Source organism: Mirounga angustirostris, unplaced genomic scaffold (genome assembly GCF_029215605.1).
Source record: "Mirounga angustirostris isolate CCGP_5_RB_7025 unplaced genomic scaffold, mMirAng1.0.hap1 SCAF_2, whole genome shotgun sequence".
Lineage (NCBI taxonomy): Eukaryota > Metazoa > Chordata > Mammalia > Carnivora > Phocidae > Mirounga > Mirounga angustirostris.
This window is the reverse complement of record NW_026991710.1, coordinates 176,373,955-176,400,509: the sequence shown is the minus strand read 5'-3', so window position 1 is coordinate 176,400,509 and position 26,555 is coordinate 176,373,955. Positions and strand designations below refer to the sequence as shown.

Genomic DNA, 26,555 nt, shown 5'->3' with positions numbered 1-26,555 from the left:
ACAGGGAGATGTTACCCTTGGAAATACTGGTGTCCAGTTGCTTCCTGATACTATTACGAGCTGCATTCAGACTAGGACAAAGATCAGAGTGCCCTGCAGTCTTTCATTTCAGCACTGCTCAATGCACCCTGGGGGTGGGGACCAAGGGGAAAAACTGGCCATGATGCTATCACTGGGGCTTGTCCTCAGGTCACTTGGAATGTTGTTAACCATGCCTGCACCCCCAAAATCAGAGTTCTTTAAAGAATGCTCCAGTGTGAGAAATGGACACATTCCCAACTAAAGACTTAGGATATCAATTAACCTAGCTCAGAAAATCCCAGACTACTAGTCCTGGAATTCACCCACTCACCTATAATGGTTTAAAAAAGTGAAACAGAAAAAAGTCTGTTGCAAAACATTCCCCAAAAGAGAAAAAGGAAAACACACACACACACACACACACAAAACTCTCGTCAGCTTCTTGTCCCTTCCATCTCTTGAAAAATATTACCAAAAAGCTCCACTCTCTAACACTTAGCAAAAATCAAACCTTTAGACCTCTATAAAGCACGAAATTGGCAGGAAATACCCAGGAAACTCCCCGGAGAGATTTCAGTAATCCATCCTCCCTGCCTTCCAGTGTGCTGGGTAACCCTGATCCCAGCACTCAGTCATGCATTTCAGACTGAAATTTTTGTCTTTACTAATCCATCATTCATCCTGGTTGCAAAACATTCTTCTCTAGAATTTCCTAAGAAAATTGAGCAATAATGTTTACATCATGATTACACTGAATTCAAACAAAAGATGGTGACAATGACATCCCAAGCTGAGAGCACCCCCCAGAGATGTGTCTAAGATGTGCAATAACCCAGTGCTCAGCGTGAGGCTCGCGTCAGATGCGACCCATCTTCTGTTCAACCGGCTGAAATTCCTTCCATGAAAGGTAGGCTCAGCTGGAAGAGGGAAAGGAGATCCAAAATCCAAAAGTGGGACTGGAAACCACGTTTGAAGTCTAGGTCTTTTTATTAGGAGAGTACGATACTGGGGACCATTTCATTTTGCTCATGTATTTACTGTCTTTTGCTTATCCCCCCACCTGCCTTGTATTTACCCTGGAAAACTTTCCTGGGGAACCTGCGAGGTTAAGCACATAATCAAATAAATGAAAAACAAGTATCTTCAAAGAATGCATCTTAAACCATTGCCACAGAAGAACCACATCCCTCTCCCCACTTACCTGGGAAAGCGTGTGGATTGGGCGACCCTCTCTTAAGGCACTTAGAACAGAGAATGTGCACGGTGTAGTGCAGTCCAGGCCATTCCTGAAGTAGGACATTCAGTTCCTCTACCAAGGGGGTTATGGCTTGCCATGCCGTCCAAATATTTGGTAAGGATGCGTGGCTGGCAATGGACAGAGTGTCTGGCTGCAGGACCCCCTTGGCAGGTCTGTAACTGACCACCACGGGAACCTTCCCTCGATATGCAAAGATCTGAAGTTTCCCATCCGACCTGTGCACCACATGGCTGTTGATCTGGACGCTGTAGCGTGCGAACAGGCCGGGTGGAAAGGTAAAGGGGAAACTATATTCGATCTGCAACTGCTCAGCCACGAAAGACTGCCCGGCCAGGTTGGTCCCATTAATCCAGGCCTCTGCATGGGGCACCTCGTTCTGCACGTAGCACGGGAACTTGTACCAAGCCGTGGACCCATTCAAGGGCTTGCCCTTGGGTTTATTGAGGCAGTAACAGAGTCCCATCTTCTCCAGCAGCTCCAGCAACAGCTGCAAGTCCTGCGGGGCCTGGACGTGAGGCTTCAGCAGCAACCGAATGACGTGGGCTGGCAAGAGCCCGTGAAGCAGAAAGCCCTCCACGTAATGATGGAGCTGGGTGGCCCGGAGCAGTTCCTGGCCCGGGGTGGGCGTCGCCATCGCTGGGGCGCTTTCGCCCTCGCCCTCGCCCTCGCCGCTGGTCCCTAGCAGCAGCTTGTGCAGCAGCAAGGAAGGATCCCTCTGGAAAAAGACATTGAGGATGTCGATGAGGCGGGTGAGGTTGTGGAAGACGTGCTCCTTGAGGGCGGGGCTGTCCTCAAAGTAGAGCAGCTTGCCGCTCTCGTGCAGGTAAGAAAGGGCACTCTGCAGCCGGTCCTCGGTCAGACCCGCCTGCAGGCCCAGGCGGGCCGAGTCCCACCAGCTGAGCCACAGTCGCTGTGCCTGAGGCGGCTGGAAGTGCAGTTCCTCCAGCACCTGCCAGGATCGAGGCAGTACTCTGTGTAAATTGGGGAAGATCTCCCTGTGCTCCGCTACCGAGAGCAGTTTGTCCCGAAGCCGCTGTAACTGGCGAGGGTCCCTACAGCTAACAGGCAACACCGGGGAGAGGATCTGCAGCCGGTGGTTGAGCAGGTACTGAAAATGGGCCTTGCGCCGCCGAAGGTTCTTGTCTGAAACCCCATAGTAGGCTGCATGGGGGCTGGCGGAGCGCAGCTCAAAGTCCCGGGCCAGTGCCTCGTCCACCACCCGGGCCAACCGGCTCAGCCCCTCTGCGTCATGCTTCTCCTGCAGGGCGATCTGGCGGTGGATGTCCAGGCACTTCTCCTCCAGCTCCCGCTCCCCACACAGGTCTGCGTGCGTGCCCACGATGCACACCACGGCATGGGGCACGCGGGCCCCCACCCGATGCAAGAAGGAGCCCACGGTGGTGGGAAAGCGGGCTGGCTCATAGGTGGCCAGGTTCACCACCAGCACGTAGAGGGCTCCTGGGGAGAGGAAGAAGGGCTGGATCACCTCGTAACTCTCATCACCAGCTAAATCATACACGATGAACCGCAGTCCCCGGGAAGCATCAGCCGTCCAGCTGGTCACCTCGATGCCTTTGCTCACGGGAGGAGCGGAAGGGGGGTAGCTCTTTTCCTTGTCCCCTCCTCCTTGGTGTCCCTCCACTCTCTCCTCAGTGAGGCAGTGACGGAGCAAGGTCTTCCCAGCAGCCTTGTGGCCCATCAGGAGCAGCTTGAGGCGGGGCTGCACGGCAGGCTGGGAATGGGCCAACTCCTTCTGGTAGGCAGCGATGTAGGGGATCCCCTTCATGCAGACCTCGTAGGGGGGCTGGATCAGCGGGTTGTCCTTGATCTTCCACAGGCCCACCCTGGAGAGCTGGCCAAAGTTGTCGGGCAGCACGGCGATCTGGTTCCCTTGCAGCACCAGCTCCTCCAGGCCGGTCAGCTCCACGATGGAGTCGGGCAGGTAGCGGATCCGGTTGTTATCCAGCCAGAGGGTGAGCAGCCGGCCCAGGCCCGAGATCAGAGATGGCACCGAGGTGAGCTGGTTGCGACTAAGGTAGAGCTCCTCCAGACCAGCCAGGGGCAGCAGCGCGGCAGGGAACTCCTCAAACAGGTTGGAGGAGAGGTTGAGCATTTTCAGTCGCTGCAGGCGGCTGAACTGGGCGGGCAGCGCCTGCAGCCCGTTGTTGTCTAGCATGAGGCTCTCGAGGCTGGCCAGCTCGCAGAAGCCACTGGGCAGGGTGCCAAGCTCGGCGCCACTCAGCCAGAGGATCTTGACGGCGCGCAGGGCACTGATATCCTCAGGCAGGCCCCGCAGCCGGTTGCCGGACACGTCCAGCTCCTCCAGGGCCGCCAGCTGCAGCAGCTGCCGGGGAAAAGCCGTGAGCCGGTTGTGGTCCACGTCGAGCGTGCGCAGGCGGAAGAGGCAGGAGAGGGAGTCGGGCAGGTGGGCCAGCCGGTTAAAGCTGACATCCAGCTCCTCCAGGTGGGCCAGGGCACCCAGCTGGGCGGGCAGGGCGGGCAGCTGGTTGTGGCTGAGGTTGAGCTTGCGCAGCTCCCGCAGGGCACTCACCACCTCCGCGCCCAGGGCGGTCAGCCGGTTGTGGCTCACGTCCAGCTCGGTGAGGTGCTGGCCCAACTCGGCCACGGCCGGGGGCAGCCGGGCGAAGCGGTTCCTGCGCAGGACCAGGACGCGCAGGCTGCCCAGCGCCGAGCCCAGCCCGTCGGGCACCTCCTCCAGGCCGTTGTTCCCCAGGTTCAGCACCTCAATGTCCCCGATGTTGGCCGGCAGCACGAGCTGGGGGGCTTCGGGGCAGTCGCGCTGCGCGGCGCCCGCCCCCGGGCAGCCCCCGGCCGCGCTGAGCGTGAGCTGGCGCAGGTTGGTCCGCAGCTTCCGGGCGCGCAGGGCGGCGTCCCGCCACAGCCTCACCGTCTTCAGGTGCCCACTGTCCTTCCCAGCCATGGCGGGGCCCCGGGCCGACACCCACACGCGGGCGCCCGCAGCTACATGCCGCGCTGCGCCCGCGCGGGCGCCAGCCTCCCGGGCCCTCTCGCTCCTGCCTTCCCACCAGCCCTCGGCGAGCGGCGGCCGAGGCTCCTAGCGCAGCCAGCGGCCGGGCGCCCGCAGCTGGGGGGCGGCGGCGACGCGAGCAGCTCCGGGGGGCGCCGGGCGCGCGGCGCGGGGGGAGGCGGCGGCGGCGGCGGCCGGCGGGCAGTGCAGCTCGCATTCTCCTTGCTCCCCGGCCATGGGCGCGCCGGGGCGGCAGGGCCGCCGCCCGCCGCGCCGCGGAGGATGCCTGCTGCTCCTCCTCCCGCTCTGCCCGCCTCGCGGCGGCGCCTCGGTGCCCCCTCCGGCCCCGCTACCCCCGCCGCCGCGGCCGCGCGGCCGGCACCGTCGTCGCCTCCGTGAGCCCCTGGACGAGGGCGGCGCGCGGCTCGGCGGCCGGCATGCTGTGGGCGCAGGGCCGGGGGCGCAGCCGGGAGGGGGGGTGGGGGGCGGCGGCGGCGGCGCCTCCTTGTCTCCGCTTCCCCGGGCTCGGGCGGGAGCGCGAGCGCCGCGTCCCCGGCACTGGGAGGGCGCGATCGGGAAGCGGCAGCGCCGCCCGGCGAAGCGGCCCCCACGTGACCGGCGGAGGCGCCGCGTGTTCCCGGCACCGCCCCAGGGGCGGGAGCCGCTGGCGAGCGCCGGCCGCGGGGCTGAGGGCGCCCCGGGCGGGTGCGGGCCCGGACCGTGCCGTGCGCTTGGCGGGACGCGCGCGGGGAGCCCGGCGCCGGCTACGCCGCGGAGCTTCGGCGTTGTCCCGCCGGGGTGCGCCTGCTTCTGGCTCTTTGTTGGCCGTCCGCCCCTGAGGGTTTCTTTCTCTTGCCTCCTGTGTCCGAGCCGCTGGCTTCCCTTACTCATTCTTTACAGCCCTTCTCGTTCCACTGGCCCTGCGTCCACGCCGTAATGGAACGGGCAGAATTCGGGGGCCTGGGTTTCGCTGTAGGAGCTTAGAACGAGAGTGTGACCAAACAAAAGAAGGACTAGAGCAGGCAACCATTCATTCATTTGGCAAATCTTTACTGAGGCTCTATTTTGTGCCAGACCGACCGAGACCGACGGTCGTCCTCAGCTCCGCTGGGAAGGCTTTGAGCAGGCTTCTGGCCGGCTTCGCTGTGGGGGTTGGGGCCGGGGGGCTCGCAGCGCCAGGGCTTTTGATGTGGGGTAGCCCATTTATCCTCACAGCAACGCCGTGAAACGAATCCCATATCCCCATTGTACAGTTCTTTTGCTGTTAGTTCAAGAAAATGATGCTCAATTTTAAGGTTTATTTTTCCTCCGTGAGGACGTTTCCTTCAGATCACATCTACGCTAAATACATAATTTCTTCAGAATTTACCAGAACCCGGAAACCTATTAGGTGTCTGGATGTCGTCTCCATCACTGCTTCTAAACTGGTTAATGCTGAAGCAAACAGTTTTCAGAGACGCAAGACTAAATGTGATTGGTTAACTGCACCACCGAGCACACTGTTGCTTTCCCTTCACGTGAGCTTGTTGTCATTCGGGGACCCATATTTGGTGCGGTTATTTCAGTAGTAGTAGTTCGTCTCTTCAAAGAGAGCTGCCGGACATCTCCGTCTGGAAATCTGCCCCAGGGATGGTTATCCAGCCTTGGTCCCACACCTTGTAACTGGAGGATGCTCCTGGGGCCAGGCTGGTCCCAGAAGCTCCCACACCACAGGTGAAATGTGGGTAGTGAACGAGGAGAGCTGAGCTGGGTCCTGAAGGAACTTCTTGGGAGATCAAATTGCTCAAGGATTCCCCCAGCCTCCCACCCCCATTCACACCAGGCCCTGCAGAAGTTAGGGATGGCCCCTCACGTCAGGGTTTTCCTAAAAGCAAAGGGCAAATCATCTCAGTCTGGAGTAGAGGGATTCTGATTATTCAAAATTTTCTTGCCTTCGATGTTTAATGTCATGGACCTAATCTATAAACTTTGCAAATCTTTTCATTGACCCTATTTTTCTTACTCTGAGGTTGTTTTCATTTGGGGGGCTGCCATGATTATAATAACATTCCATGCAGATGGGCTTCCTCCCAGAGTGCAGACTCTGCTTGGGCACCAGTCTTTTCAGTCATTTTGGGGAATGGGAGAGCACACTTGAGGAGGCTGGGTCTTAAGCAAGGCGTTAAAGAGGTGGCTTGCTAGAGGAGAGGATCCTGAGCACTCAGGCAAGAGTCTTCTACTTAAATGTCTGTCAGTAACAGTCTAAATGGCCCTGGGGGCAGTGGTACCCCTCTCTTCCCCCCTGCTAAGCCTATCAACTAGCTAAGCTCCAAGTAAGCTCTGGTTTCTTTCACTGTGTCTTCAACAAACTCAATTTTCCTCCATCTTTTTTTTTTTTTTTTAAGATTTTATTTATTTATTTGACAGAGACACAGTGAGAGAGGGAACACAAGCAAGGGGAGTGGGAGAGGGAGAAGCAGGCTTCCCGCGGAGCAGGGAGCCCCATGCGGGGCGGGGCGGGGGGGGGGGGGCTCAATCCCAGGACCCTGGGACCATGACCTGAGCCAAAGGCGGACGCTTAACGACTGAGCCACCCAGGCGCCCCTCCTCCAGCTTGACGGATTTTTCTCTTGACCTTGCTAACCCCCTAGCTATTGTCTCACTGCTTCTTTGCCCTGTCAAATATCTTACATAAGTGGTCTGGGGCCAGTGGTCAGGCTCCTCTCCACTGGTTCCCTCCTTGGGCCCCATAATCTGGCTTGCATCCCCACCGTGCCAACAGCATTGCTCCCTAAAGGGGAACTTACCCTTTCTCCTTCCTTGACCTCCCATTGTGAAAAACGGTAAGCAACTCCCTTAGGAAACTTTCTCCCTTCTTGGCCCATAGGATATTTGGTGTCACGTTAAGTTTGGGGTTTTCAAAAAGAGCCTTATAAAGGCTAATTATTTCCTAGTAGGAATCAAGTTTGCAATTAGAGTAAGTGCTATGAAATGACCCACTATGACAAGTACTTGGACAAACCTGCTAGGACTTGCTGAGATACGGATAGCTTTTTATGAAAATATTTAGTCATTATGCTCTTCCTGTTTGTATTTATATGATTCTATTTATATTAAAAATGCTTAATTTGGAAAATCATCTAAGTACCCTTTTCCACTGAATTTTAGTTTTATCGACCACAGCTTAATCAAGTATTTTAGGATAACCAAATGTCCCAGTGTGCCCAAGCCTGAGGGGGTTTCCCAGGGTAGGAGACATTCTACACCTAAATCCAAGGCAATCCTAAGAAGCCAGCACAATTAGTTAACTTACTTGGTCTTTCAAAAGAGCCCTTTTTCTTGCTTTCTTTTTACCTTTCAGGAGTTCAAAAAGTACAGCTTCCCAGAAATGCAGCATTTTCCTTGCTTCAGCCACTTTAGATTTTCAAAATAGTTCTGATTTACTTAGTAAATAAATGCTTATTGACTTATCAGCGAGGACAGTCATGAGCTTGAGGTTCTAACTAACTTTGGAAACTACCTGTCTAGTCTTGAAAGTTAATTTGGCTATCCCTTAAGCCTTCAGCGCAAATGAGACCTAGAGAAGTGGGTTACAGCATTTACTTAGTTCTCTCCCTGAAGTCTGGAGAGGCCTGTATATGCTGCCTTTATCATGAAAAGAGGGAAGGGCTTCCCACATTCTCCTTTCTTATAATTTTAGATCCAGCTAATGTTTGGCTTTAAAAAACCAATAACAGCAAAAATGCTCCTTTGTGCCTGGATAAAGGTAAGTAAGAGAAAAATCTCACCTCCACGATTTTAATCAAGCCATATTCTTCGCTTGATTTTGTTGGAGATAGAAGTGGAGGAAATCAAGAGAAGAACAGAAAGAGGCAAAGTAGGTTTTAGGCTTGTCCTGAAGAAGAGGATTAGAAATAAACCTTGAGGGGCGCCTGGGTGGCTCAGATGGTTAAGCGTCTGCCTTCGGCTCAGGTCATGATCCCAGGATCCTGGGATCAAGCCCCACATCGGGCTCCCTGCTCAGCGGGGAGCCTGCTTCTCCCCCTCCTTCTACTTCTCCCCCTGCTCATGTTCTCTCTCTCTCTGTATCTCTGTGTCTCAAATGAATAAATAAAAAAAGAAAGAAAGAAAGAAAGAAAGAAAGAAAGAAAGAAAGAAAGAAAGAAAGAAAGAAAGAAAGAAACCTTGAGAATTGACATAGGAGAGTTTAGCCACAAAGGATCTTGGAAGTCATGCCATCTCTTTGCTACGGGGCATGACTAACCAAGATATCAAAGAATAATCACCCGTATCAGTAGCTAATGTGTATTAAAGGTTGTCTATGTGCTCAGGCACTGTGCCATAAGCTTTTCATGCAGGCTCTCATTTGATCTTCACAATAGCCTTGAACGGTGGGTTCCATTTTTCTCCTCGTTTTACAGATGGAGAAAAATGAAGACAGAACTATTGAGTGGTGCAATCCAGACTCCAAGGAAGGCAGAGTCCAAAACTCATGTTTTAATCACTGTGCTATTTCTTGGGAGGGGAATGGGTCTTGTTCACTGTCAGCAGACTGTGTATTTTAAGCTATAGAGAAGTGGTACCAGCTGGAGAAATTGAACTTTGCTCTTACAATATTGAAGAATGTCATATTGGAATACCGAATGCTTGAAACAAACAGTATCTCCAAACTACAAGAAATGGGTTTAACATCTGTTGTTAAATGTTACAGCAGGAAACAGAATTTCTCTGCCATTTGTAGATAAGTTGTGTTTGATTTGTTTGTCTATTTGGAGAGAAAGGATTTAATACAAGTGTCCATAAAAACCTATACTTCAAATAGAAGGCATTTCAGAGTCTGTCTTTTGGGAAGAACATTAAGCAAAAAAAAAAAAAAGTAAAAAAATGAAATTGTCAAGCTAAGATTAGGTACAAAGAATCTGACATCCTTTGTCTTTTGTTTAGGGGAAAAAAAAAACCCAAAATTGAAGTTTTCCTTATCCACTTTAGATTCACCATCTGATCTGAATGCAAGCCAGTTTATATCAGCATTGGCTAAGAAGGCTGAGTGGTCACTTAACTACCAACAGAGCATAAAAAATGTGTTCAAGACCCTGACTCCCCCAGAGAGCAAAGGCAAAATTGTACCAATATGTCTGTTGTTTTTTCTTTCCCCTGCACTACAGAAAACAAATTTATCTTGGAATGGGCAGCATTCAATTTAACATTGGCTCTCTTTGTGTTTCCAGGTCAAGCGGGAACACATATGCTCCCTACTGAGGAAAATAAACTGCAATGTATTTTTAGCATCCGTTGGAAGTACTTTCAGCTGAAGAGATTCTGCAGGATCCAGACAATTTCACTGAAGGCCAAAGGATTGGCCACAATGTCACCTAGAATTCTAGAACTTGCCCTGGGGGTCTGTAAGTAGCAGTGCCCCTGAACCCCTCACCCCACCCCCCATCATTCTCAATGCCAATCCTGTTGCAAACATCCTCTTTCAGAGAAAAAGAAGGAAAATCATTCCAGAAAAAGATAAATGGAAAACATCTGTGAAATAGTCATGACAAATGGTGCTTAACTATAGCACACTTGGCCCTTTGAGATGAAGCATGTCCAGGAGGAGGGAATAGGGAGCATGTGGAGCAGAGAGGATGTCCCCCACCCCTTTTGTGCCTAATGCTGAAGTTTAGCCATGAACGGGGAGCTGCTATATGGTGCATCTTTGTGAAAGGTGCCTCTGGGTGCCTTTGTGAATGGTAGAACAAGGCAGCACTCCCGCAGACCTAGCAGCTCCCTGGCGTGCTGAGTGACAGATGGTTTCAGCTTCTGGGCCCTCCCTCCAAGGGTGGTGCGTGCAGCCTTGGCAGTGGAGTTTCAGTTACTAGGCTGAAATGCAAGAAGTTTCCTCACGGGATTTGGCAACAGTGAGACAAATGGTTTGAGACTTTGCCTCTGTCTGCATAGTTTTGAAAAACATTTTTCATTTTTTTTTAAATTTTATTATGTTATGTTAGTCACCATACAATACATCATCGATTTTTGATGTGGTGATCCACGATCCATTATTTTCGAATATTTTTCATTTTTAAAAGCAAATTTAATTGGGGCATCTGGGTGGCTCAGTCGGTTAAGCATCTGCCTTCAGCTCAGGTCATGATCCCAGGGTCCTGGGATTGAGCCCCTGCTTGGCAAGAGCCTGCTTCTCCCTCTCTCCCCAATCATGCTCTCTTCTTGCTATCTCTGTTGCTATCTCTGTCTCTCTCTTTCTCAAATAAATAAATAAATAAATAATTAAAATAAATAAAAGCAAATTTAGTTAACTGCTAGCTTTTCAATAAATGACATGGAAATATTGCATCCTCCTTGTGAAACATTCTATTTCTAAAATAAATACAGTCCACGGTGACATCTACAATGACACAGTAGAATACGTATCATAAAGTACAGCATACCATCAAAAATGGGAAGTCTTCCCAAAGAACTATAGTTCTGATTATTATTATAATAAAGCCATGTGTTTATTAAAAAACAGGGAAGCCAAAGTTATCATTTATGTTCTTCCTGAAATTTTATTACTCCTGTAGCAAAAAGGAGTTTCTGTTTCCTCTTCCAAAATACAGAACAATAAAACCCGATTCCCTACCTACCCTACCTCATCCTATGAAATGGTGAAATGTCTTGGAATAATGCTATGTAAATATAAGGAACTATGGTGTGTTGAAATATAAGCAGTTGGTCGTGGCTTCGTTATTCACCCAACAAATATTTCCATAAGGCTCTGTGCAGGGTGCCTGAATACAAGATAACCTAAGAAGACTTCTGTCTCTCTTGTCTTCATCAAGGTGGACAAATAAAGTATTGTCTACTGTTGATTAAGACAGTCTTCAAAAGTGTGGTCCTCTGAGAAGTTAAAAAGCTAGTGTCCTTTTCAAAACTCTCAGAGCATATTTGAGGGAAGTCTAGAGGACTCCTAAGTTTTGTTCCTTTGTTCCCAAACTGCAGTGGCTCTTCAGATGTTAAAGAACAATTTGAGGAAGCTTTTCCCTTCCTCTGTAAGATAATACTGTTCCATGGTCTTTGTGGTTCTTGAGTACAATTATATTGACATTTAATTTACATTTTCAAAACTAAGAGTATGAAGTTCATGTGTCAGAAGTTTGGGTTTTGTTCTAGTACAGAATATTAAATTTATTATTCTTTTTTTTACATTGGCTTTCTAAAATAAGCCTTTTAAAAACAAGTTTAACGTGATGTACAAATTAAATAAAAATATGCTTCAAGATTAACTAGAAAAATTAGAGGAGCTTTATCATAGGAGTTTAAGTTTGTAAGGGAGGAAAAATAATTTTCCCTATAATATTTTGAGTTTTTGGCTGAGGTCTCTAATAAAAGACAGACTGACAGGAGAAAAACTAACAGAAGTTTATTAATGTATATATATAAATGGGAGATACCCAGGGGAAAACGAGTAACTCAAAAGGGTGGCTTAGAACTATGGCTTATATAGCATCTTCAGCTGAAGACAAAGAAAGAGGTGGGGGAAGGCCAGTGAGGGGCAGCGGGATTGATAATGCACATTTAAATCAGCGCTTTCTCTATTGATGAGGGTCTAAAGTTGTCCTCAGGGATTAACCTTTATCCTGCCTGGTAGAGAGGGATACCTTTGTAAATATATGTCTTGCTTTTTAGGCAAATGGGGGAAGATACAAGCTTTTCTTGTATCTGCTTCTCAGTTGCCTTCAGCTCAAAATAATTCTTGTGCTGAAGTGGCATATTCTGCTCCCCTTCAGGACTGAGAGTAAGAAAGTCAGTCTTTTTATGGGCCCAGATGTTAAACTGGAAACCATGAGCAGCTATCCCTAGACTATCGGAGGGACTTGGGAGGAGAAGAAAGCCAGTCCACCAAGAAAGAAAAAGGCTGATGTGAAACGATAGCAGATATAAGAGAGAACATAAAATTTCTTGAATTTCCAACATTTTGGTTTCTTGCCTGGTATTCATGAGTCTTAGCTACATTCCCTGCCCTAAAGGCTTATAATAAATCCCCTGCTTTTGCTAGAGCACCTTCAATTGGTTTCTCTTTGAAACCAACAGAATCTTAGCCTAGAAATTTGTATCTGGAAGTGAGTTGGCAAGTTACAGACCACTGAAGGAAATAGTCACGTCAAAGCAGAAGGGGTGAGAAGTGAATAGTCCTGGAAACAAAGGAGTATATGTTAAAGTGTGTTCAGTTCTTGCAGCCTTTCAAGGAAGTGCAATGAGAGCAAGAAGGAGATAGGCTTTGGGCCAGGGCTGCTGGAGAAAAGCAGAGTAAGAATACAGTTGTGAACCAGAAGGCCTTCTGACTGTAGCCAGCCATCTCAGACTGTTCAGTCAGTCTGAACAGCATTTACAAAGACAACGTATGGATCAGTACAACCGGATTCTGGGTTAAGACTGCTTTTGAAACTAAAATTGGGGGGCGCCTGGGTGGCTCAGTCATTAAGCGTCTGCCTTCGGCTCGGGTCATGGTCCCAGGGTCCTGGGGTTGAGCCCCGCATCGGGCTCCCTGCTCAGTGGGAAGCCTGCTTCTCTCCCTCTCCCACTCCCCCTGCTTGTGTTCCCTCTCTCGCTGTGTCTCTCTCTGTCAAATAAATAAATAAAATCTTTAAAAAAATAAAAAAAATAATAAAATAAAATTGGTGGGTTGATCGAGAAAATGTACCAGCAATTAGAATGGAAATATCCATGAGAAACCAGAGGTGCTGAAGACTTCCAAAACTTTAGCTGTAACTCCCCAAACGCTCCGTGTGTCCCCTCCATTCATCCTCTCAGATAAATACAATGAGGGCTGTCCCCACTGTAAAGTAGTTCAGCTCAAATAAATCTGCAGATATGGGTGCCATTTCATGACACATTAGAGGAAAAAAGTGCCATCATAAGCTAAAGAAAGTGAAATACAGGAAATATTTCCAATACATATAACGAGTAAGTTATATATATATATATATATATATATATATATATATATATAAAAGATTTTATTTATTTATTTGAGAGAGCGAATGAGAGACAGAGAGCATGAGAGGGAGGAGGGTCAGAGGGAGAAGCAGACTCCCTGCTGAGCAGGGACCCCGATGCGGGACTCGATCCCGGGACTCCAGGATCGTGACCTGAGCCGAAGGCAGTCGCTTAACCAACTGAGCCACCCAGGCGCCCTTAAGTTATATTTTAAAAGAAAGTCATGCAGAGGCGCCTGGGTGGCTCAGTCCATTAGGCATCTGACTTTGGATCAGGTCATGATCTCAGGGTCCTGGGATCAGCCCAGCAGACTCCCGGTTCAGACTCTGCTCCTCCCTACCCCCCACCCCATGCTGTCTCTCAAATAAATAAATAAAATCTTTGAAAAAAATAAAATAAAAAATAAAAATAAAAAAGTCATGCAAAAAAGTACATATATTTTGTTCAAGCGATCAGAAAAAGCACTTGTTGGATTTATGTTATATTTCCACATTTCAATTTATGATTTGTTTGAGAGCAAAGATGTTCATAAAGAAATCCCTCTCTGATCTGGAATGTCAATCCAAGCTTCCTTCTTGGCCTTAACACAACCATGATCCAACATGTGCAGTTTCTCCAAGTTAATTGCATGAGACTCTTAGAACTGGGCATTTTTAAATACTTTTCAGCAGTATCAGGAATAGGGTTGCCTAGTATTATAATACAATACATGTCCAGAACTCTCACTTCCAGCTACAGAAAAATATCTGAAGCACATGAAGCTCTGAAAATGCTGCCTTTGCTTAGCTTTAATCCTGGTAAAGAGAGTTTTCTGCCTCACCCCCCTCCTCTGACACCACATTCTCTAGCCCCTCCTCCTTGTTCTACAGACAAGTGGGCAAATATGTAAAGGTGCAAGGTCAACAGCAGGTAAGGAAGCCAAGAGTCTCAAAGCATGAATTCAGCATGAGAGAAAGAGAGTCTGGGCTAGTGACCCGTATCAGATTTGCCTTCGGCCAGCATTTCAACAGAGGACAGTGCCTAATGTCCAAGGTAATGCAAATATACTACCTGAAGACCCCACATGTGAGAATCTGAGGCACTGTCAGAGGCTAGCTTGGGACATTTAGGCCAATGGGGCTTCTCCTATCAATTGCATAAGTTTAGATGAACTCTTGCTTAGACATTTCATAACCAAGTGATAGCAAAAATCGCTTTGTAACTAGAGTGAACTCTCTACCCTACCTCACTCTGTAGCTGTGGGTGGGCCACATAGCCAAAATTACTCTCAACTCCATTAACCGTAAAAAGAAGGAGTTGAATTACTAAGATGCTTAATTAAGGTATCAGACAGTCTAGGAACATATGAAATTATAAGCCAAACTATATGCATTTTTTTTTTGAGAGAGAAGATGCATATTTTTTTCAGATTCTCAATTCATGAATCCAAAGCGATTATGGCCCCCTGAGTTATATAACCTTTAAATTCCATTTAATATTAATATTCTATGATACTCCATTTATGCATATTTTGGATAGCACTTTTACTTAGTGGTATTAAAGAACTAACTAGTGATTAGAGAACTGTATTTTATAATATGTTCAGTTTACTCACACTTAAAGTTGGTGAATATTATTATGTCTTCCAACTATCATATTGGAATGTGAAGTTTTATTTTTTATTATTTCCTCTCTCATGTACATGGAGTTTTGCTACAGGAGAGGTTTGTTTATGTACACAGAGCTTCAAAATGCTAAAAACTTATTAAAATAGTTAACCAATTATATTTCACATAAATGATGGAAACTTTACAATTATGTGAAATTGGACACAATTTGCTAATTTAGTTTGACCAATTAAAATATTTTAAAATTAATATATATTAAGAGCAATTTTACATCGTATTATCTCTATATAATCCTGATGCTAAACTTAATATAATATTTTTAAACAATAGGTTGGAAAAAAGTTGGGAGAAGTCATAGAACTGTATTTCTAAGACCCTAAGCCCACCAATATATAGTTAACCTTAATGAATTCCGATCTTTAGATTTTCATTTCCTGCTTGACATCAATAATGCAAAATACCTATTCACATCGGTCTCCCTGACGTTCCCTATTCTTTCAAGAGCCCACACTGGAAGTGACTTGATGATGATGCAGGTACATGGCATCTTGTTGCTCCGCAAGCCAACTTGCAGATGTATTGGGAAATTCTGTCTGGGATTGAACACGGGCCGTGTCTTTGCCAGGGGTGTTGAATCAACACGCCAGGGCACAGTTCTCTTTCCCGACCCACCAAACTGGGCAGACAGAGCCAGCCTTGCTGGTTCTGGACTCTCTGCAATGCTGTCTCATCATGTGACAGATATCACACCCACCAAACAAAAAAGCAGCTGGCTTCACAAACTGTGGAGAGCGGTTTGTTTTTATTTTCGAAGTAGTTAAATTCAGATTGTCTGAACTCCTATGAAGGTCTTAAAAAAAAAGATTTTATTTATTTATTTTAAAGATTTATTTATTTATTTATTTGAGAGAGAGAATGAGATAGAGAGAGCATGAGGTGGGGAGGGTCAGAGGGAGAAGCAGACTCCCTGCCAAGCAGGGAGCCCGATGCGGGACTCGATCCCGGGACTCCAGAATCATGACCTGAGCCGAAGGCAGTTGCTTAACCAACTGAGCCACCCAGGTGCCCGATTTTATTTATTTATTTGACAAAGAGAGAAAGACAGCACAAGCAGGGGGAGTGGCAGGCAGAGGGAGAGGGAGAAGCAGGCTTCCCACCGAGCAGGGAGCCTGATGTGGGGCTCCATCCCAGGACCCTGGGATCATGACCTGAGCCGAAGGCAGATGCCCAACCCACTGAGCCACCCAGGTGCCCCTCCTATGAAAGTCTTATAAAGGTTTAAATTCTGTCATTTGATTCTTAGATTCCTTGTCTCTTTGGATTTCAAAAAATATCACTACCACATGTTTTTTGTGCAGCGCTGTCCCTAAAGAATTTAGTGAATTTGCAAATAAAGACCGGAATAAAACAGTTAAGAATTATGAGACAACTGAATACACAAAATGTGGCATATACATACAATGAAATATTCTCCAGCCTTTAAAAAGAAAGGAGATTCTGACACATGCTACAACATGGATGAAGCTTGAAGATATGCTAAGTGAAACAAGCCAGTCACAAAAGACAGATATTGCCTGGTTCTACTTCTAGGAGGTGTCTAGAGTAGTTACGTTCATAGAGACAGGAAGTAGAATGGGGGTTGTCATACTCCTGGGGAAGAACAGGGAGAGGAATTGGGAGTTATTGTTTAATGAGTGTGAAATTTCCTTTTGGGAAAATGAGAAAGTTCTGGAGATGGTTGCACTACAATGTGAATGTGCCACTGAGCTGTCCACTTGAAAATAATTAAAATGGTAAATTTTAGGGCGCCTGGGTGGCTCAGTTGGTTAAGCAACTGCCTTTGGCTCAGGTCATGATCCTGGAGTCCCTGGATCGAGTCCCGCATAGGGCTCCCTGCTCAGCAGGGAGTCTGCTTCTCCTTCTGACCCTCCTCCCTCTCATGCTCTCTGTCTCTCATTCTCTCTGTCTCATATAAATGAATAAAATCTTAAAAAAAATAAAAATAAAAAAAATGGTAAATTTTATGTTTTGTATATTTGAACCCTGACTGCATAAAGGAAGTATTGTTCTTTTTTTTAAAGACAACCTTTTTTTTTTTTAAGATTTTATTTATTTATTTGACAGAGAGAGACTAAATGAGAGAAAGAACACAAGCAGTGGGGAGTGGGAGAGGGAGAAGCAGGCTTCCCACTGAACAGGGAGCCAGATGCGGGGCTGGATCCTAGGACCCTGGGATCATGACCTGAGCTGAAGGCAGACGCTTAACAACTGAGCCACCCAAGCACCCCTAAAGACAACCTTTTAAAGATATATAATAAAATATTTATAGATAAAATGGTATGACACCTGTCATTTGGGCATAGATGAAACAATTTTGGCCATGCACTGATTAAATTTAAAAAGAGAGAGAAAAGAGCAAAACTATAAGCAGGTATTGCTGTTAACCTGCTAAATGAAATAAAAATATAGATTATATTTTTTACCAAAGTGCATTATCCACTATATTATTTTCTTTACTTTTTGGTTTGCTGTCCATATTTACTATTTTTAAAAACTTTCCTTCCTATTTTGATTGTGAATATCTTAATACGTTTTCCTTTTTCAGTACTATAGTCTGTAAGATATAAACTAGAAAGAATTCACTGTGTTATTTTGAATGATCTTTCAACTTAATCAATAAATCTAGTGATGTGTTTGAGAGCATAGAGAAAATACAAATTATTCCTTTGGAGTCTCATTTCAGTGTCATTACTTTTTAGGAGTCACTTTTTTCTTTGCAACTTTACTAGGCTAAAAATAATTGATGTAGCATCACCATAGAATCTGCCTAACCCCTAACGCAAACTTAATATTAATGTAGTTGAGTTTGCTCATCCAAACTGAGGGTGAACCTACGTATATATTCTCAAAAATATATACTTCCAAAGAACAACATTTGCAGGTTTTTAAAATCTAGAATATAATGGGTACTAATAAATATTTAACTAAGAATGCCCAAGGCTCCCTTTTTGGAATTCCTATGCTGACCTATAAGCCATCACCATCTACTTGGAACAGTAGTCACTTTGATCTTATCTAGGTACTTTGGTCTTATGATGCATGGGTTAATATTAATATATTAATTTAAAATAACCCTCCTCACTCACTCTGACCTAGATACAATAGCCTTTGTATTATTCTTGAAGATCCTGAGCACATTCCACTTATGGTTCCCTCTGTTTAGAAATCTCCTAGAATGAAAGGAAGAAAGGAAGGAAGGAAGGAAGGAAGGAAGGAAGGAAGGAAGGAAGGAAGGAAGGAAGGAAGGAAGGAAGAGGGGCGCCTAGGTGGCTCAGATGGTTAAGCGTCTGCCTTCGGCTCAGGTCATGATCCCAGGGTCCTGGGATCAAGCCCCACATCAGGCTCCGGCTCAGCGAGGAGCCTGCTTCTCCCTCTCCCTCTGCCTCTCTCCCTGCTCATGCTTTCTCTCTCTCTCTCTCTCTCTCTGTGTCTCAAATGAATAAATAAAATCTTTAAAAAAAAAAGAAAGAAAAAGAAGAAAAAGAAAATCTCTCTCTTAAGATGTTTGCATGAACAACTTCTCCCCTTTTTCTTATAGTCTTTCCTAGAGACCATCTATAACCACCCCCATTAAATTGGTTCCCCTCTACGACTCTGCTTAATTCTCTATCCCTCTACATATCCCCTCCTATCTGTTCCCTAAGCACTTATCACTACCTGGTATATGTTTGTTTGTGTGTGTGTTTGTTGTCTCTTTCCCATGCAAGAATATAATTTCATGAGGACAGGGAATTTTTTTTTACCACCTAGGTGGTGACACATAGTAAGTCACAATTGACTATTTGTTGAATCAATGAATGGACAAAGAAAGGGTTGAAAATGAACATATGGTTAAGGAGACTAACGTCTAGGTAGAACAATGAACTTCAGTCATATCTTCAGCAACCTCCACAGGAACTCTCATGGAATTTAATTAAATGTATTTTTCACCTTCCATGTGCCTTGTAAAGAATTAATTCTTTTAATTCCTCCATGAAATAGATGAGAATATACTCCATTTTACAGATGGGAAGACTAAAGCATGGAAAAACTAAATCCCTAAAGATCAATGCATGAGTCAATCTTAGAGCTAGATTTAGAGAATTTTGGATATTTCGTCTTGAACAACTGACTCCCGACATCATTTAATTTTAGCTTGTGCTTATTATAATTCATTTAAAAGCATTTACTATTCCTGAATTTGAAAGTCTCTCAAGTAAGAAACTGATTTGTTGTGACAGCAGGTGACTCAGTTACTGTAAATGTTCTTTCAAGAACTTGTTCTTTAATCCATATCCAGTAATTCACAAAGTAAGTTGCTGTCTTAGCAGAAATACATGGTTTGTAAGTAATTTACCAATTAGTTTCATCATGCTTGTCTCCCATTTAATTTAAAATGAATTCTACCACCCTAAATCTATTGCAAACATGAGGGAAATCCTTTATGTGGTATCAGTAAGAGATTTTCTCAAGTCTAATTTTACTTTTGATTCCTCAAACATTACTACAGATGATTTGACCCCAAAATTCAGTGTGCCAGGTGGATCACACACTTTGTTTTTTATTGAGAAGTCCCTTTTTAAGTAGGGACAGTGGCTCCCAAATTTGACTGCATTTTGAAATCACCTGAAAAATTTACAAATACTGATTCCTGAATCCCACCCCCAGAGATACTGATTTATTCGATCTGGGGTGTGGTCTGGGCATTACGATTCTTAAAAGCTTCTGAAGTGTAGCCAAGATGGAAACTTCTGTGGATTTCCTGACATGACCCAAGAATGAAATCCAGGAAAGAAGCAAAGCTAGAGGACCGTGGATATAATGGTTTCTAGATTTCTCTGTAACGCCAGATATTTTAAACTATTTCAGTATCTTTAGTATCTTACTGCGTTTTTCACTCTGGGGTTATTTCTTGGAAGGATCTGGTTTTACTATCTAAGATATAATTTTTTTAAGATTTATGTATTTTAGAGAGCGAGCGCATGTGTGGGAGGGGCTGAGGGAGAAGGAGAGAGAATTTCAAGCAGACTCCACCCTGAGCACAGAGACGCACATGGGCCTCAGTCACACAACACTGAGATCATGACCTGAGCCGAAATCAAGAGTTGGTTGCTTAACTGACCGCGCCACCCCGGCGCCCCAACTATCTAAGACTTAAGTTAAATTGGGCTAAGATGAAAAGGATGTCAACAAGATGACAACAACTGGGATAAAGTGTATCAAAAACACTCCTTAAAATGTAGCAAGCTATACAAATGTAAGAAACAATTAATGTTCTTCCAAATGCTGACACATTACATGAGCTATATAGAACCAAAGGCCATTTGTATGTTATAAATGTGTATATTATGAAGTGCCTTCAAAATAATTCTTAGTAATAAACAAAATTCACTCAAAATATGTCCACATTTATTTGGGAGACTTTGTACATTCATCATCAATTACTCTCACTTGCAAGACAGTGAATTTAGTTTTTCATGCCTGCCTTAAAGTTTTACCAATTCTAATACCTACAGCTTAAAGGAATATAGAACCCTATTGTAACCCACTAGTTTACAGTAACCAATTCAGATGCCTCCATGACAGAACCATTATGAAGAGTCAGACCCACAGACGGTGTTTATTTGTTTTCTATCAAGTTCTCATACTTGGAAATTCTTTGGTTTGCTTGCTTGCTTAATTGTGAATGGTAACAAAGGTGCCATAGAAAAATAGCAACAAATGAGGAAAGAATTACTGAAAAAGAAATGCTTTTTTAAAAATCAGCAAGAGGATACTTACCTGGCAGGGGAGATACCATGATCACAAAAATCAGCAAGAGGGGTGCCTGGGCAGGTCAGCAGGTTAAGCATCTGACTCTTGGTCTCAGCTCAGGTCTTGATCTTAGGGTTGTGAGTTCAAGCCCCACGTTGGGCTCCAATGCTGGGTGTGGAGCCTACTTAAAAAAGGCGGGGGGGGGGGGGAGGGGTGCAAAAAAATCAGCAGGAAAAAGCTCATGAACTCAGCTCTGTAAGAGCAAGAAGTAGAAACCCTGTCTTGATCAGTGGCTCATCTTGTTGGGTGCTCCTAGAACGCGGTTCCCCTGAGTACCCCCCTCCCTTCACAGGCTGTGGGGCTCGGTTTTCTGTCACTGGATTACTTAAGCTCTTTGAAAGAGTTGTTTTTCCCTACTTTGCTCCAGGCTGTTGGGCTTGCATTTGGTGTAGGTTCTCTGAAGCAATGAGGCTGGTGTTATCATTCAGCACTCTGATTTAAATACTCTCTTAATTCCTCCTGTTTAGTCTGGCTCATTGGGTGTTGCCCATAAAAAGTTTGGCTTCTATAATCACAATTAGAGCAGGGTGATGTGACTAATCAGTCTGTTCGCTGCATCTCTATCTTCTGTGAAGTGAGTCAGTTTCAACATTAGCTTTGTGCTCTCATGGCACTCCCTACTCTCTAATGTTCAAGTCTATATTTGTTCCAGACTCTAGATGTTTAAAAAAAAAAAAAAAAAGGAGGCTGTTTGTTTTCATTCTTAAAACATGTTCTATACTCCCTCTCGGGAGTGGAACTAACCCCACAGGAATTTGGAGAAATTCCCAGAGTGCTAGCTCACGACAGAGAATTTCCAGGGCAGGGAAGCTGTTTGTTCCCTCATTTGGGGAAATTCTACTGATTAATACAACTAGTGCAAGTCAACACACACATAATGAATGTTTACCATGTGCAAAGCACTTTTCACATATCATTGTTTTAAAATAAGGTTTCTTTTAGGGCGCCTGGGTGGCTCAGTTGGTTAAGCGACTGCCTTCGGCTCAGGTCATGATCCCAGGGTCCTGGGATCGAGCCCCACATCGGGCTCCCTGCTCCTTGGGAGCCTGCTTCTCCCTCTCCCACTCCCCCTGCTTGTGTTCCCTCTCTCACTATCTCTCTCTCTGTCAAATAAATAAATAAAATCTTTAAAATAAAATAAAATAAAATAAGGTTTCTTTTAGAGCAGTTCTAGAAAAACAGCAGTTTGCAGAAAAATTACGGACAGTAAATTTCCATATATCCCATACCTAGTCTTCCCTATTATTAGCATCTTACATAGGTATGATATATTTGTTACAATTTATATAATAATATATGATGATAGTGTATTAATGTTTCATAAACTGATGCATTATTAATAACTAATATTCATGCTTTATCCATATTTCCTTCGTTTTTACCTATTGCCCTTTTTCTGTTCCAAGATCCCAACCCAAATGCAACATTACATTTAATGATCATATCTTCTCAGGCTCTTCTTGACTATGAGAGATTCTCAACTTTTGAGGAGTACTGGTCAGGTATTTTGCTGAACACCCCATAATTGTGATTTGTCTCATCTTTTTCTCATCAGAATGGGGTTAAATGTTTTTGAGAGGAAGACCACAGAGGTAGAATGACATTTGCAAAACATAATGTCAAGGGTGTATACTATCAACATGACTTATATTGTTGATGCTAACTTTGATCAAGTGGCTGAGGTAGTATTTGTCAGATTTCTCTACCATACCTTTCAAGTAACTTTGTCCTCTTTTTCCCCCTTTTTATTCTATATTCTTCGGAAGGAAGTCAAAATATGCACAGCTTATACATAAAGAGTAGAAAGTTATGGTCCACCTCTTTGAGGGCAGAGTATCTGCATAAATTATTTGAACTTCCTATTAATTCAGTCATTTATTTATATCAGAAGGGATTCAAGGATTTTTAAAATAATACTTTGAGTTATAATCCCCCAAATCCTTCTTTATTTATTTTCTTGCTCAAATTTTTCCAGCTTTGGCCATGGAGAGCTCTTTTATTTCGCTCCTTGTCCCTTTAACATGCTCCTTCATTGTGTGTGTGTGTGTGTGTGTGTGTCTTTTGAAACACCTCCTTAATTTCTGGGTCTACAAGATGTTCCAGGTTCATCTTGTATATTTCATGTCCCAGTCCTAGAACCTCCTATTTCTCTAAGGAACCTGGTTCCTTTTATTGGAGAATGGTATTAGGAATCAGGTTCTGGATGATGGATATGATCATTGTTACTGGAGTGTCTTTGCTTCTCAGCTGAAAGGGAAAGGGACTATATGTGCATATACTAAACCAGATATTTGCACATATGCATGAATATTTCTATATGTAACTATTTGTATCTATATTAAGCCAAACATGAGTTCATAGAGATGTCTCCAACTTCAGTCCATTACCACGTGGATCATTCTAGTCTCCTCCCTTTGCTCCAACAGTGAGATCCTGGGCTCCTACCATCCCCCATCCCTGTATTTAATTGTTCAATTTCAGTATACATGTATAACAGTGCCCAAATTGTTGGTAACATGTACCCCTGTGGAGGCAACTGTATCAACTACTTTTCCAGAGAGTCTGGAAGACATTTTTCTGGATGGCCATGGACCTGGTATCATACAACAATTCTGTTACTAAGGAAGAATGGGAGAATCAATAAGGGAACACAGTTAATGGTCTCCACCACAGACTGCATTGAAGTGACAGGTCACAAAAGAGAAAAATCCAGTGGCCTTATTTTGAATTTTAGCTGAGTTTCTATGAGAAAGTTAGCAGTTTTCTTCCTCAGACTACAACCTTTTGACACAATGCTCATTTCCTCCCTTGGCCACAACACCAGTTTCATCTTCTTTCGGCTTCCACAGCCATCAGCCATCACTAATAGCAGTAAGGGGAGCAACCCTATTGAGCACATTACAAACTGAGACATGAGAGGGCACAGCGGAGCAATGAGATGGCGAGGGATGGATAAATGGAAGTATCCACTGGTTGTTGGGCGGCGAAGGTAGCAGAGATTGCACCTGGGCGCTGACTGACCTAAGATACTAATATGACAAGGACAAGAAACATAGATGAGGGGATGGCTTTTCCAAATGACCGTTAGTGAGGCTCCTTCCACAACTTCGACTAATCTGTGCCCCTTCATTGATCTATTATCAAATCAGTTGTCACTGTGCTATTTTTCATCCAGTGGCAGTTGGCAATTCTAAAAACAAACCCTTCCATACCCACTCTCCAGACCTGACCTGATACCTAGGGACTGTTATGCCAATATTTGGGAAAGAACAAGCAACTCTGCACAGGGAAATCTAAAGTTTTCCCTACCACATGAGAAGATTCGAGACTAAGATTCTTGAAAAAAGAAAATGACACGGTAGGAAAGGGGGCTTTGGAGATTCACTCATCTGGGTTTGAATCCTAGCTCTGCTGCTGAATAGCTGTGCAACCCTAAATAAATCATTTGCTGCCATATATATTAAATTGATAATAAAATATTAAATGTAATTCCTTAAAATAATATCAAAATGGTATATTTTATTAATATTTAAAATTATACCTGACAAAACCTGTAGAATCTTATGGCACAAAGAGAGAACCTTAATGCATGCAAATTTACAAATCCTTTAGGAAGTCGAGGGATCCCAGGATGGAATGCAGAATGTGACAAAACTGTCTGAATCACACTTGTATGAAACAACCTCACGCCCGGGGTGGGAGGTGAGGGGAAAAGGTGTCAAAGGAAGTAACTTTGGAAATGTGTGGAGTGTGGCAGACTACAGGCAAAAGAAAGTGTACGTTCGGGGCGCCTGGGTGGCTCAGTCGTTAGGTGTCTGCCTTCGGCTCAGGTCATGATCCCAGAGTTCTGGGATCGAGCCCCGCGTCGGGCTCCCTCCTCCGCGGGAAGCCTGCTTCTCCTCTCCCACTCCCCCTGCTTGTGTTCCCTCTCTCTGCTGTGTCTCTCTCTGTCAAATAAATAAATAAAATCTTAAAAAAAAAAAAAGCTGCTTTAAAAAAAAAAGAAAGTGTACGTTCACACTGTGCTTTAGTTGGAAGTGGAATATGAAGCTTCCTGTAACCATCCTAAAAATGAGAGGGGCTGCCCTTCTCCTCACTTTTTTTCTTTCCTTGTTGCCCAGGTGGAACAACCATCTTGGACGTGAGGTGGAAGACAAGGGTTGAGGAGGCTGGGGACAAGAAGATAGAAGAAGCTTATCTTTTTTTCATGATTACGGAGCCACCAAGCCAGCTGAATTGACATAGAATGAAAAAGAAACTTCCGCCTTGTTTAACTCACTCTTAATTTGAATTTCCTGTCACAGATGAATCTAATCCCAACTAATACAGATTTTACTTGTACCCTTTCCGCCCTACCTTTTAACCCTTCAATTCCTGGATCCCTCAAACAAAATGAGGGTGCACAACTTTTCATGATATAACTCCCTCGTAAGTCGTTCTGTGGTATCCTTAAGCACCTATTCCGACCAACGAAAGGGATGCGTAAAGTGGACTCTTGCTCACAAAAAGATGTGCCCTTGCATGGGATAATAACAATTGTCAGGAGCATAATTTGTATTAACTCATCATCCTCACAAAAGAGTTACTTAAATGGCCAAACAGTATACCTTTAGCTTTTGTCTCCTTTATATCAAAAGTACATACTTAATGAATTTGGGGAGAAATGCCAAGAAGTGTAGCCTTTAAAAATGTAAAGCTTAGGTAGTAAGAGTCGAAGATCTCTCTCTCCCCTCCCTCCTGGACTTTGACGTTCCACTGGACTTGGGATTTATAAGTCTGTTCAAAAAATCATGGAGCAGAAAAGGAAGACGGCAGTTAAGAGTTACTAAGTGTCCATTTCAAATTGGTTACCCAGCGACCGCTGGATTTGGAGGTTACAAGGAGCAGTGCCAGGGGCTTAGGATGGAAAAGCTCACCTGAGCTACAAACTGACTCCATTAAACACTGTGTCTGTGTGGTTTTCTTTCTTTCTTTCTTTTTTTTAAGATTTTATTTATTTACGACAGAGAGAGACACAGCGAGAGAGGGAACACAAGCAGGGGGAGAGGGAGAGGGAGAAGCAGGCTTCCCGCTAAGCAGGGAGCCCGATGCGGGGCTCGATCCCAGGACCCTGGGACCATGACCTGAGCTGAAGGCAGACGTTTAACGACTGAGCCACCCAGGCACCCCTGCGTGGTTTTCAAAATAAGAATCAGCTTTTGGGGTTATGTGGGCTGATGCGCAACTGACCATCTGTTTTGTTTGTCCTATCTCACCTTCTGACAAGGTCAGCGTGCTCGCTGTGTTTGTAGAAAACCCACTCACGGTGTGAATAACATCTGACAGCATTTGAAGCCAAAACAAAATCTCTTTTAAAGTTCCTAGATGCCGGGGATGGCCCCTCTGTCAAGACACAGATTTAAAAAAAAAAAAAAGTCTGCTTTTAACAAAATTAATTTTCCTTAAACTCACAGAATAAGGTTGAAGAGTTTAAAACAGTATTAAATTTAAAAATTTTTTAAGTATTCTAAGAATACTCTAACCTAGCCTCTCAAGTTTTCATCTATTTGTGTTCACTTCCAGGAAACTAAGACAAATACCTGTAAAGAGAGAAATGCAGGCTGTATTGCAGGAGTTGTGGTATTTCATATTTAGATTCTATCATTAAGCTGCACCTCTATTTCCTTTGTGTTAAGCCTCTCTCCTTGTTTATACCTATTTTCTATCTGTATTTCAAAATCGTAAAAATATTTCATCTGTATGATTACTTTGTGAAGTCGTTGGGGCTCTAACCTCTCAAAGAGAAAGCCTCTCAATAGAGTTTAAATACACATCACACATGCTATATAGGCAAGAAATGAAATTACTATTAAAAATAAAATTGGGG

General features: G+C 44.7%; 1 protein-coding gene and 1 long non-coding RNA gene across 4 annotated transcripts in view; one reads left to right on the top strand and one right to left on the bottom strand.

Annotated features, from left to right (window-relative positions):
• Positions 1 to 4,845, bottom strand: part of MFHAS1 (multifunctional ROCO family signaling regulator 1) — a 101,209-nt gene extending 96,364 nt beyond the window's left edge. For 2 of the 3 annotated variants that reach the window (XR_006791633.3, XM_064585600.1), the window contains exon 1: positions 1,223 to 4,845. Coding sequence is in view for 2 of the 3 variants with exons in the window: in XM_064585600.1 (XP_064441670.1) it covers positions 1,223 to 4,220 (2,998 nt within the window). In the remaining variant the exon portion in view is untranslated. The remainder of the gene's footprint in view (positions 1 to 1,222) is intronic. The other variant, XM_045879761.3, reaches the window with a different exon arrangement.
• LOC135363700 (uncharacterized) lies at positions 3,604 to 25,183 on the top strand. The gene is made up of 3 exons (XR_010409709.1): positions 3,604 to 3,743; positions 9,476 to 9,649; positions 24,811 to 25,183. It is a non-coding gene; the product is annotated as an uncharacterized LOC135363700 (long non-coding RNA).
• Positions 25,184 to 26,555: the final 1,372 nt, after the last annotated feature.